Below are 13664 nucleotides of genomic sequence, written 5' to 3'. Positions count from 1 at the left end.
TGCTGCTGTGTTGGCCAGTGAAGTAGTGTCATAGTGAAATTAAAAATAAAGCTTTGGTAGTTAATGGTAGTTAAAATAACTGAAACCAAATGTCAACATACACAGTAAAAAATGTAAAAAGAAAATTGGCATATTTCTCACATAGTTTAGGTCAGTTTCTATTCCCAAAATATGTTCCTAATGGCAGAATATTCCAAGAGATTTCTTATCTGACATGCACTGAGATTACTATAAACAAAAGCACAAAGACCAAATGATGATGCAATGACTTAGTAAGCTTCTGATAGGCCAATTTGCATCCATGTTAATTAGAGAAACACCTGTGGATGTGTCACAGATACCTCAAACTCACTGAAAAATCTCAAAAACTCTGGATCTCTGCTAGTCTGGTTGATCCTGAGCCACATAATGTGGCTAAAACAATGACCTACAAGCAAAAACGCCATTAGAATATCCCAGTATTGTAATAATATATGGAAGGAGATGAGCCATCCATGAGCTTGATCATGTTTAAACTGTGTGCATCAACCACAGATCTGAAGCTAAAAACAGCTTCTGAAGATAAAGTTAGTTGGCGACTGCATCTTGAAAATAGAGCAAAGAGGAAAATAGCTGTGTGGAGTAAACATTATAAAATAAGTATTAATACAATATGGTCATTATCTTTGCATAGTGAAGAGTAAGAAAAATCTAAAACATCCTCATTTCTACATTAAATTACAAAGAAAAAAGTCATTTGCAACAAATGAAAAATCAATTTTATACCATTTATTACTATTTACAGTTCTGACAAACATTTAATAGGTTGCTTAACGCTACACACAGCAGTGACATTATTCATGGAATAAAATCTATTTACAAACTGCATGAGTATCATCGCTTAACAGCTCATTTTACAGTGCAGCAACAATAGTGGTAACCATAGAGATGGAGGGAAACTTGGCCAGAAACACCTCACTAGGAACTCATCTTTAATGTTTCTTAAATAATTTATTTGTTCTTTGATATAAAAAACAATAAAAGGGAAATTCCCATGGGAATCAGAGCATTGCAAAAGTATTTAACCTCCTTGGAATGTCTAACATCTGCAAACCTTACTGTATTTTACTGGGATTATAAGTGATGGACAAACTAAACGTTGTTCATGTTTTTGAAATGGAAGGAAATTTACACATGCTTTATTAACAAAAAAAAGTGTTTTGCATTTGTTTTCCACCCACTTTTCAAATTCAATCAGCTGCCTTCAAATTTCACCTAATTAGCAAATAGAGTCCACCTTTGTGTGTAATTTAATCTTGGTATAAACTCAGCTGAAGGCCTCTGATAGAGAGCATTAGTGAACAAGAATTAAGGAAAACAGCAGTCAAGAATAAAGTTAGCTATTTAAAACATAAACAATATCTGGTTTTGGTCTGTCCCCTAAAATTTTAAATAAAATAGGTTACACTGCGTGGTTGTGACATCAAAAAAAATGTGACTCTTAACGGGTTTGAATACTTTTGCAAGGCACTCTTTAGTTTACTTTTGTACTTCATGGCAAAATACAGTTTTGAACTGCTTTCCCTCAAATCATTTCAATGTTTTGAACTTTAACCTCTCTAATAATTTTCTCCACACTCTTGTCAAATAGCAGAATTGCCTTTTTGTGTTATGAATACCGCCACGATGAGATGTGGTAATCTTTGTTAAACTTAGAATCTCTTGAATATGTCTTGGTTATTCATTGATGTGAAGCATTTACCCCTAATTACCACAAGATGGCATGCAAGTCACCCATACAGGAATACATACAGTGCAGCAGCTTGAGAGAGAAAAAAAGTCTTCTTTCAATTTAAAAAGCGTGCCCTAACACAAGCAGTGCAAACAATAAATAGACAGGAGATCAGCGGCCCGTCGACCGAGGCTCAGTGCAAAACAGTGTAAACGTTGGTCCCATGGAGGCCCTCGTGGCGCTGGCAGAGTCTTTCACTTCTCTCTGAGAAGGTACAACACCACGGCCTTCAGGTAATGTCCGAATGCAAAGGCAGCAGACACCAACCAGTGGGAGTGGAAGGAGGAGCCGGTGTTCACCACGCACTTCGTGATGTCCGCCTGTAGGGAGACAGAGATCTTAAGAGACGTTTTGGAGGAAGATGTGGACAGAGGCAGGCGGCACAGACAGGGTTCACAGCGAGGAGGATCAGCCAGCTCTGTCAGGATGAAAATAATTTATAACTTTACGTAGCTTAACGAACAGGACACTGACTTTAAACAAAACAGTCTCACTGGTTAAAAGGCTTTGGAAAACTTTTCATCCAACATTGGAGTCATAAACTTCAGTTTGTTTACTGGAAATTTGCATGTTAGACAACATAACAAGCTTTTTCTATGTCATGTCCTTCCACCCCCCCAAAGAGCATTTAGATCTATTGTTTGAAATTAGATTTTAAGAAAAAGAAAGACTGAAAAATAAAAATAAAATCATGATGAAATAATGTAAGATTAAAAAAATTATGGGATTCAAGTTTTTTATTACCATTTGCATTTTTCCCTCCAACTTGTTGAAGCCACCACAGCGCCCCCTGGCGGCCTCCTCTTTGTAAAACAGTGTTAGACCAACACAAAGAAAGGTAATGATGCCGTTTGTTCACTAATGCTCTTACAAAACTTTGAGACGACAAATGTGTGCCACACTCCACACTTTTCTCTCTTTTTCTTAAATGAATTTTCAGTAATGCTCTTCCTAATGTTGGTCTATCACATAAAATCTTAAGCACCTTGACGCTTATGCTATTTGACAAAATGTGGAAAAAGTTAAATGCTTCCAACTGCTCTTCCAAGGCAGCTTACATAACTAGCTTGACAGAGAGTGACATACCCCAGGCAGCACGGCGCAGCATCAGCCCTGACACTAAACACGTCTCCATCCTCAGATCCCCCTCTTGGGTTCCCGACAGGCTGCCTGCCCGCCTCTCTGTGGAAAACTTTCTGGGTCTGGTTTGGAGCTCCGCTCAAAAACAGGTCGCTCCCTCATTTGAGCTTGTGAGGTCAGAGGCACAATACGCCGCTCATCATTTTGTCACACTCCACTTCTCCTCAAAACACCGCAGGCATGCAAGCCGCGGTTCTGAGCAAACAGCCGCGTTTCCAGCAAACGCAGACAGAGGCACGTTGTCGGTCGCTCTTCGTCCACCGTGTCCAACTCTATTGCTAGAACACTGAAACGCACTGAAATGAACGGGACTATTTCCTCTGCCTTATGTTTATCTAAAAAAGGAACTTCCTGCGAATCCACTTTCCCACGATTCAAGACATACGGTGCAAAAGCTAGGATTTATATTTACATCTTTCTTTTCCTCTGTAACTTTGTCTGTGTAAAGGTCAGCCATAGTTTAAAGATCCATAGGTTTTGATCAACCAGCTGCAGATGTTAGCTCATGTCAACGAGAATACCCAGAAGCAGTTGAGCAAAGAGGAGGTCTGAGGCAGAATCGGTGTGAATGGTTCCAGATGGAAGCGACATTGAATCAGAATGTAACCAGCAAAACAAAGCTGCTGGGGGTTCAGGACATCCTGGAGATCAGAGTATTAGATCAAATAGAAATTGCTCAAGACGAGCCAACAGGTGGGTGGGAGTGCAACTGCAAGCACTTTGATGTGTAGACTTTTTGGGGAATGGCCTTGTAGCAAAAGAGCAGCAAAGAAACTGCTTCTTTCCCAAGAAAGACACGAAAGGACAAACAGTTCTATACATAGATGGGTAGCAGAAAGACTGGTGCAAAGTTATCTGGTACACACACAAAAAAAAGTCAAAAGGAACAGAAAGATCTACAGGATGCAACCTATATCAGGGTACACTGCCAATAATGAAGAATGGGACCGTGAGTCTTCAGAAAAGAATTTTCTTTCAACATTTCTGGCATATTTTGGTGATGAACCACACATTGTGTCGAGCTTTAGGTCCCGTAAGGTGCGAGTTGTGGCCTCCATGCGTGGGATTTGTTTAACCAAAAAAAAAAGAAGAAATAAATAAAAATCACTACTGATTTTAAATGATCGTCTTAGATACTACTCAGACTAACAACCAAAAGATGCTAAAATTTCTACTTTTGTCTTATGTCTTCTGCTTCTTAAGAATCAACTTTATGGAAACAGATGTCCAGTTTCTGGCTACTGAATCCCACCAATGAATACATATCATGATGAAGACACAATCTGTTAGTGCTCTTGATGTTTAGCCTGAACGGATGAAATAATTAACCACTTAATATTTTGAATTTGGGTAAAAGCAGCTCTTTAAAAAAAGAGCAGCTTTTTGGTGTTGGCGGATCGAAGGCTTTACTAAATTGTGATTGGTGCATCTCTCGAAATGGGTGAGTGCTTTCCTTACCCAGCCTCCTCTTTTCTTCAACCAGGGGGTCAGACTCTTGCGAACAAACTCCCCCATGCAGTCCACGATGGTGTCAATCATGGCTGGATGACCATGGCGCACACAGTCCACTGCCAGGGATCCCGCCACGGTGTACAAGGAAACCACCTTTCCCCACGTCACTCCTGAGACACACACACACAAACAAACACACATACGAGTTAGAGCTCAGAGCAAATTGCACTCTCTAATGTGCAAACATGTTGAGCGATGGCAATCATTTAAGGATGGAAACTGAAACACGACATAATAGCTTGAGGGTTCGGCTGAAAGCTAACAGGAGACAGGCCAGGGTCTTTTTGAGGTTTCCCACTGTGGTACAGAGGCAAAAACATCCCAACACAGAAATTAATGACAGCATGCAGACAGAAAGTCTCGCTACATTAGAGAGCAGATCCTTTTACCAGAGCGGCGTTCCTGTCAAATGCTGCCACGCCATTTACAGTCAAAGCTTCAGACTATTTCTGTGGTGTTTATATATCCAAGACAACCAAACGGAGCCGCAGCTCTATCCACAGTCTGTCACTGCCGTCTGTAGAAGTTCCTAAAAACAGATCGGGTTTCTCTTTATTGGTGGGATCTGGACTTTCTAACACTGGTTGACATCTCAGTTGATCTTTTTTTTTTTTCATGCGAACAGATGATGAGAGAGGTTCAAGTGAGGTATAACGTCTTATTTAACGTGACAAGTCACCTTCATGTTTCATAATATCTTTTTTTTTTCTTTCCTTTTGCAAAACATTTTTTGTGTGTGTGTTGCAGAATTTTACTGAAGTGGTTGTTTTCTACACGACTTTATCGGTTCCTCACATCTTTGTGGGAGAATTTCGACCTAAACTTCCTTTAAACATTGCTTCAGTTTATTGAGGTTTGTGGGTATTCCTTCCTGCGCAGCTCTCTTAAGTTCTCAGTACAACATTACTGTCATTGTTCATTAGCTGCTGTGTTTGGGACTATTATCATTCTGCTGCAGGACACAGTTTAGGCCAAGCTTCAGCTAAAAGACAAATGGCCTCACAGTTGACTCTAGAAAACCTCGAAGGGAATCGTCAACTCAATTGTTGCACAGGTGCATAGATCATGTGGCTGCGAGACAGGCCACCTTGTTCGATAGCTTGTTTTTAGTTGTTTGTAATAAAACTGCGTCATGGTTTTTGCATTGTGGCAAAATATCTTCACACTGGTCTCATCTGTCAAAATGGCCTAAGTGATGATGTCGTGTTCCTTTCAGAAAGAAAAAAACTTCTCTAACATTACTACTGATGTCTTTCCTGCTTGGCATTTTAACAATTTCTGGGTTTAAAAGGATCATCTCTAATCTCGAATGCTAAAAATGTGGATTGGATTATTCTACACCAGGAGTGTCCAAAATCAACTCAACATGTTTACTTTACAAGACCATATGCAAGACTGCATTTAAAATCAATGTTACATGTAGCGCCTGTAACTCTAAACTCAACAAATTAAAAGTTGCTTTTAATTTATAAATGATGTTTGTTAGAGGTCCTGCTAACAACGTTTACGGGCGTCACCATGTTAACTATAAAACGCTGTTAGCTCCAAGTTCCCACTAAACTGGATCGCAGCATTACAGAGCAACTACGCATCGACAAAATCAAAAGAGTAACTGCAGCTTCGCTTTTGTTATTTTCTCCAAGCTTTCCTCTAGCTTGGGCGGCTTCTCTAGCTAGCTTCTCGTGTACTTCAGCATGGCGCTAACCAGCTAAATGCTAATGCTTACAGGTGGCACCACTTCATTTACTTATTTAATTAATTCCCTTATGGTTTAGATCAATGAGAGAGAAGCTAAAACTGAAAATGTCTTTTCAGGATCAAAACAACGAGGAAGGATGCTTATAGCGGTGCAGATATGTTTGAGTCAAGCTCACAGCAGACAGACAGGAACTAAGGGGGAGTGACTTGGCAAGTTTCATGAAGGATTCCCCCCATCAGCCCTCGCAGATAGTCTAACTGCTTATCTCTGCTCAACAAAGCGCAGTGTGACATTTGAGACCAAACTCTCGCGGATGAGGCATTTGTGGTCATGATCTCCAGCTGCTCAGGACTTCCTCTCGACACAATGACTCATCTGAGCCCATTTGCTGCACGTTCACTCTGAGTTTATGGAAGGGTTGGGCCATAAATTATATGCACTGAATGGAATTTGACCATCACTTATCCTAACCATTAGAGCATTCTTGAATAAATACAGCTAACCTCAAACTGGACTCACTAAAAATAGACCAGGCTAACCCGATCCAGCCCAGATAACCTTTGCAGCTCATCTCTTTGTTATATTCCCGGAGGAAAAGAAGCCAGCTGAGACTCATGCCTGAGCTTCTTGGGTGGGGTCCAAACTGTCTGTAACAATCACAGAGTCTGACAGCGTTTTACCCTAATATGGGCTGAAGGTTTCCCACTGAAATTCCTTTCCTGGCAGGGGATAAGAGAAAAGGTGGGGGGGGGAGGTCGCCAAAGTTCTTCTAAATAACAGGGAATCCTGGGTTCAGATGAAAAGTAATGCTCTAACTTTCAAGTGGGTTTTGTTTTACTCAGTGAAAGTTGTGGATCTGTTTTACAACTACTCAAAAATACACAATAAGAGAAGTAGAAAGAGTTCCCCATTTGCTCTGTATCTTCGTTGTGTTTGCCTGAAACTCTGAGCTTCCTCCTTCCAAAAGGAGTTTCTCTAAATAGAGAAACATTTCTTCACCATTACTGCTTTGAGATCCACCTGCAGGCGAATTTCAGTGCATCTTATTGCGATTTTGTGACAAGCAAACATAAAATGATGTAGAATAGAGAAGTGGAAGTAAAAAAAAAAGATGCATGGTTTTATAAGTTTGAAAAATGTGGCATAGGTCCATATTCAGCCATCCAAAGAGAAAACTCTGTAGAACCAGCTTTGTTCTGTATTCACAGCTGCAGATCTGTTATACAGCTTTTACAGCTTTGTACATCAACAGATTAGATTTGTTTGTTTTTTTTTTAAGGGATGCACCGATTCAAAAATCTGGCCCGATATCAATGTCTGATACTATACAGGTGCTACGGCCAATAACCAATATTTACAGATATAATAAATACCTATATGAATGAATTAACAAATATCACATTGTCACCCCTCGTCCCCCATAAATACAGTCACAAATACAAACATGGTCATTAATATTAGACCAGTTTTATTCATCGGACCAATACCGATATGTTTAAAAAATAACTAAAATCAACCGATACCGATATATCGTGCATCCCTATTTATTTTTTGCAAAATAACTATCGGAGTCAAACTGCATGGAGATATTGTCATCAATGTTGAAGTCATACTGCCATTTCCCAGCTGAATTTTAGGGTTGGAATTTTAAGTAGGACATCCTAACACAAGATGTAATCCTTCGGCTTCACAATTATGCACTACTTTAAATTGGTCTATTGTATAAAATCCCAGTAAAAGGAAGACACACCTGTTGAGAAGACGTCCGCAGCGATAGCCATGAAGGCGTCAGACACCACCCCCTCCACTGACACCGTGATGTTCAGCTGCCGGGCCACATTGCGGTAAATGTTGGGCCGGAGGAACTCCAACTCCTCACCTGGTCGGAACAGAGCAATCTGAGTTCATTCGGCCCATCCTCTCAACGCCTAACACACAGGTAAGGTTGGATTTCACAGCATAGATGATTTTTTTTTTAAACATGCACTAAAACAAAGAAACTACTGGAGCTGACCAGCTAGCATGAGCAAATGCTATTTTGATAGATTTTTTTAATATAAATTCTGCAGCATTTGAGTTGCAGCTCTAATGGGTTCTGCAGATAACCTTTCAGTCTGTTTTTTGGGGTAATATTTGTGGTTTGTAAAATGAAGGAAAGTGAAACTGTGCTAGCATCTCTATGAACTCGAAACACACAGTTCAATCCTCAGCTGAACAACTTGTCTGACAGCTGGGGGATAAATTTTGTCTTACTTCTTCCTCTTGGTGCTTACAGGAGCGATAGCATAGGCTGTACTGTGCTAGCATGATGTGGCTAACTGGAGGAAATGGGCTTATTGTAAATCTTGTAAAGGTCTTATTGTAAAGGTCATTTTTAGCAATTGAGGTGGCAAGCTCTAAAAAGGATAAAGAACTAACTAATGTTTTTAAATATAAATGTAATAAGAGTTGCAGGTTTTCATCATTTTATTTTTGCAATATTTGCATTTAATTTCTACAGGGAGTAACACCAAGAGAACCAGTAGTGGGTTTTTAGATTTGTTTTTTGGAAATTATGTAGAATATATTTGCTTTCTTTTCCACAAATCAGAAAATTCATCCTCTTTTTACTAAATTTTATGTTTATTTTTATTTTAAAATTAGAAAAAAAAGGGATACAATTTTTGTTGTTAAAGAAGACAGCAAAATTGGGAAAGTTGTAAAGTTGTCTTTTTTCAAAAAGTCCTGTAACATTTACGGCTCTAAGGTTTTATTTGGCTGGCCTGAGAGCAGAAATGTATGGAGCTAGATTGGATCCATAAAGTTTGTTCATGAGGAAAAAAAATGGAAACTGATTGCTTTTTTCCCTGTTTCAAATCCCTTTTTTCAGTTTTGAAACTTCTTTCAGTTTCATTTTTTTCCTTTTGAACAAAGTTCAGGACCCCAATTTAGCTCCGTAGAAATGACTCTGTATTCATTTCTGTAAAGGTCACAGGACACACAGACCAGCCTGTTGGATTTTTATACCTCCTCAGCTTGGTATAAAACGTAGCCATTGCTGTTTGTCCTGATCCTCTTCGTGAACAGCATTATTTTATTGATGCCAAATTTTCCTGAAATCGATGGAATTTCTTCACCTCACAGAAAACAAGTAAACACCATTAAAGGAGGAATTTAGCTAAAAACTTATATACAAAGAGGTACTCTCAAAATATTCAATAAGAAAAATGATGGCAAATCATCTTTTTACAACACCTGAAAAACCGCAAAACAAAATTAAAAAAAGAAAAAAATAAAGCAGAAAAACACATCGGTGACCAGCTGCCCAGTGGGTTGTCACCAGAGGCGTTCTTTAGGAAACGAGTTTTTGTCATGATGAAATACTGAATCACTCAAAATGTAGAAGAAATAGAAAAACCAACCACAGCACACTGTTCTACGGGATAAAAAACAAATGAGTAAGTGGCTTTGCAACACGGGGAACTGAAATGTATTCCAGGTAAGTCTAATTTGTTCAGGGAATTGCAGCTGCAGCCAGACCTGGCCATCCAGTCTACCTGCTTTAACGGCAGATTCAGATGAAGGACTGACTCCAAGACATCCATGCAGCTGCAGGATGAGCCGCCTGGACCGTCTGAATGATCAAGTGAGTGGCAGTCACAGAACATGTGACGGATCAAGGAAGGACGCCGGGACACAGCTCGGTTAATTATCGACTTTAAAACGCGGTGAATCAAAGTGGATTTTCCTGCCGTTTATCGGTTCACCGTATTACTTATCCTGCTGAGAGGCCGAGATTACATATTTACTGTGAATATCAGAGCGGTACTCATCTCCAGTGTTTATATTATAAAACAGAAAAGTGAAGATTTTTTAAAGAAGGTTGAAGTTTTCTGTCAAAATCTGAGGGCAGATTTTCAGCACTAAACATGATTCACACACACACACACGTGCACGCGCACGCACGCGCGCGCGCACGCATTCACATACATATATGGCTTCAAGTGAATTTCCTACCCTAAAACAGAGGTGGAGTCTTAACCACAAAACGTAAAGCAATACCTTAACCAGAAACAACTTGGTCTACTGTGTTTTTTTCTGCATTGAGAAATTACTCCTGAGGAGAAAGGATTGAATAATCCTGTACGTTAAAGAGAGAGATTCCTCTGAAGGGATTTCACTGAAAATTCAACGCGTTCCTTGCATACCTCTGAAATGTGACTCGAACGCAACTGGATTCCACTTGACTTTTATTCGCCAGACCTGCCCACACTGACGGCACCTTTTTTTTTGTTCTTTCTTTGGAAAGAAAGAAAGAACAAAAACTAATCACGCATGATTAGTGCTAATCATGAGTGATTAGTATTAAAAGAAATAAAATTTAAAAAATCTGCATTTTGTCTCCATTATCTAACTAATAAAAATGTGGAATATGTTACGCAATGCTCAAAATAACCCAGAATTCTCATCTAAATAGACAGACTATACAATTTCACTAACAGAGATCATACACTTTAAACATTCCCAATCCATGGGATGCTGAGGTGGCGCAGGGGCAAAGCAAATCCCACATATTGAGGCCTTAGTCCTCGTGCCAGAGGTCACAGGTTCGACTCCCTGACTACCTGCTTTAATGCCTCTCTCTTTACTCTCGTTCCTGTCAAACTACTCTAAAAAAATAAAAAGTCAGTCCAATAAATAACAGTTAAAAGACACAAACTGATTCAGTGTACATGTCTAAAGCAGGAAAAAAAAAATCATCACCAGCATCAAGGATGCAGCTTTAATCCACTGCAATATATTCACATCCAAACCATTTCTGGTACTATGACTGAGTTGAGAGAGCAGATGCACCGAGAGGTTCATAGATCCTCCTCCACCTTCAAACAATCTTTTTCTACAGTTTTTAAAAGATCTACTTATCCGTCTGTGGTCATTTTTAGCTTTAATTAACTTAAACTGGACTTTATTTTAGGACAATTAGTGTAAATGTAGGGGAATTCATTACAAGTCCCCTTGTCTTGTGACTTTTGTCTCTCTGGTCCAAAAGTGTCTGAGGTGAAAACATGTGAGCTGCACCTGGCGCCGCCAGCAACCCGGCAGAGAAAAACAAACGATCGGGTCGGTGTGGAGGGGAAAAACTTTTATTTTTTTCTGTTTGCAGGTGAGATGAGGCCAGACAGAGGACCAATCAGGGAGCTCAAATTTTATAACCGATGAGGACATAAACGATTTGTTGCCTTTATTCATTAATCCAGGCAACATATCTTATCTCAGCACCAAAAACGACTCGGTTATATTCACACTGGTCACATGGTGGGACCGGAGCGGGCGACCGTCGCTCAGAACATCCCAAAACGACGTCTCACCTGGAGCAAATGGTGAACATGATTTCATATCAGAAAACTGAATCATTTTCTACCTCTGAGCTCCTCCTGCTGTGTCTCAGTCAGCATTTTCTTATTAAATTGCCAACTGCACAGATTTCTATAAATATGGCAAAATGGCAGCTCCTCCAATCGAGTTTGTTCACATAACACAGGCTTAGAATAATTTAGTGTTTGTGCGTTTGTGCCTGGTAGAGTGCAGCTCTCATTCAGTGGTTAATTTATGCTGTACATTGTCTCATATATTAAAAATAAATTGACACATGGAGTAAGGGGCGGAGCTAAGGAGAATGGCCTCATAGCTACTAATGAAGAAGGAGATTTTTTCAGGTAAACACTTGGACAAAACGACAAGAGAGAGCCTCAGATAAATGTAAGTATTCTGTCAGGTAGCATATTTTACATACAAACACAACCTTGAAGTGGTTAGTATCACTACATAGTGTATTATAAATAAATATTATGCTGCTCATGATTATTCTTTGAAGATTTTGTAGCTTCTGGTAAATTAAAACAGTATTTATTAGGAAAAAAATTTATTACATTTTTGCTAATAAATAGGCAAATCATTATCAAAGAATGAAATCTTTTAGAATTGTTTTTACTAGTGAGGCACATTTGGCATGATATTTTATACTTAATAAAAAAATAGTGTGCTGCTGACATGTTAACTGCATAAACATGGCAACATGTATACAGATCAACAAACGACATGGGATTCAGCTTTGTTGGCTATTTTTCCTTCTAATCCCTCTTTTCCAGACAATTAAGATTAGATTTAATCTTAAACTTTTTTTTCCTCTTGCTTTTTTTTAATTCTCCACACTTCTATTTAGTTTCAATATAGTTTGAAACTAAACTATATTTCATTCTTCCAGAATGAAAGATTGTTGTGAAAGGTTTTCCTAAACAAGTCAGAATTTTTTTTTGTCCCAGTTAGTCAAATGTTTGTAGCATAAATTAAGTGCACCGTATTAATTCCAGTTCTATCAGCTGGATTTCTGCAGAGGATCCCAGATGGATCCCGACCCAAACTTCTGTAGGAAGCATGACGGACTTACACAGCCACTGAACCACCACGGACACCTCCGCCAGCTTTCCTCCCGACGCCGCCACTCCCTGCTCAGGTCTGGACCAGCCTATCCCGACGCGGTTCAGCCTGGAGTGGATGTAGTCCCTGCACAGCGATTTAGCCTGGGACACCAGCTCCTTGTCGGTGGGCGACCGGTCGAACACCTCGGCCGCGAACACGGAGGAGCGCCGCAGCATCTCCATGTCCCCGAGTGTCGCAGCAGCAGCCGCCGCTGCCGCTTCTTGCGCGGCTTCAGCAGATCAACTTTCCCCCGCTCTCACCCTCCACCACCGCACCGCAGATCTCCTGCTGCTATTATCAGATACAGACTTGCGGAGATTATCCTGCAGAACAAACACACGGATTAGGTTGTGGGTTGATAGCCTGGATAAAACTCACAGCTACAGTCGCAACCAATCAAAGTTTACACAGGGAGCTGGAAAAAGAAAAAAAAAAATTATAATAATAATAAAAAAACACAAAAACAGCAGGTAAAAGTTCTGAATTAATCAATGAAGGCGTTTAAATATTAAAACAAGCTGCACTTACCTAAAAAGAAAGAAGAAAAAAACCCTGAGTCCAACGGTAATATGCAAAAAATAATGATAAATAAAAAATCTTGTAGCGGAGCAGAGAAGTGAATCTAATAACGAAGTTTTTGTTTCTGTTGTTTTTAAGCAGGGGAGCCGAAGTCAGTCTGAGCCAAAAAATAAAAAATAAAAAATGCTCCCCTGTTCGCAGACTGACGGGCTTTCCATCTAAGGGCACTTATTGTGGAGTCCAAAGGCGGAGATAAGCAGCAACTATAAGCCCCGCCCATCGGCACCTCCACACACTCACGCACGCACGCGCACACTCTCTCTCTCTCTCTCTCTCTCTCTCTCTCACAGAAACTCGTTAATCATTAACAAGCTTTATGACAGGTGGAGGCCACACTGATTGTTAGTTTCTCTTTAGCTTAATAAGAGGTAAAGCTGCAGAAACACAGCAAGTCACTGACATTAGCTCGTAGCTTGATGGATTCAAAATAATTTTGGGGATTATTAAGACGCAAATGTCACAGGATATCTATGTGAAAACAGTTTTAATAAAAACTACATCCAC

The 13664-nt window shown here is 39.8% G+C and overlaps 1 protein-coding gene across 1 annotated transcript; it reads right to left on the bottom strand.

Annotated features, from left to right (window-relative positions):
- Positions 1-753: 753 nt before the first annotated feature.
- On the bottom strand, positions 754-13485 carry boka (BCL2 family apoptosis regulator BOK a). Its single transcript, XM_015001318.2, has 5 exons — positions 13110-13485; positions 12550-12904; positions 7873-8001; positions 4370-4533; positions 754-2091 (listed from the first exon to the last, which is right to left on the bottom strand). The coding sequence occupies exons 2-5, from the start codon at positions 12761-12763 to the stop codon at positions 1966-1968; spliced, it is 633 nt and encodes a 210-aa protein (XP_014856804.1). The 5' UTR covers positions 12764-12904; positions 13110-13485; the 3' UTR covers positions 754-1965.
- Positions 13486-13664: the final 179 nt, after the last annotated feature.

This window comes from Poecilia mexicana, unplaced genomic scaffold (genome assembly GCF_051168715.1).
Source record: "Poecilia mexicana isolate PSO_F unplaced genomic scaffold, ASM5116871v1 scaffold_4, whole genome shotgun sequence".
Lineage (NCBI taxonomy): Eukaryota > Metazoa > Chordata > Actinopteri > Cyprinodontiformes > Poeciliidae > Poecilia > Poecilia mexicana.
The sequence above is the reverse complement of the archived record's forward strand: the minus strand, read 5'-3'. Positions and strand labels throughout refer to the sequence as shown.

Bases quoted from the DNA above. Each gene is read 5' to 3' on its own strand.
- boka (XM_015001318.2), bottom strand. From the start codon at position 12,763: ATGGAGATGCTGCGGCGCTCCTCCGTGTTCGCGGCCGAGGTGTTCGAC. The intron at 4,534-7,872 runs GTGTGTCTTCCT...TGTGTGTCTCAG, and splicing joins TGCGGACGTCTTCTCAACAG to GAGTGACGTGGGGAAAGGTG. The intron at 2,092-4,369 runs GTAAGGAAAGCA...GTCTCCCTACAG, and splicing joins TGAAGAAAAGAGGAGGCTGG to GCGGACATCACGAAGTGCGT.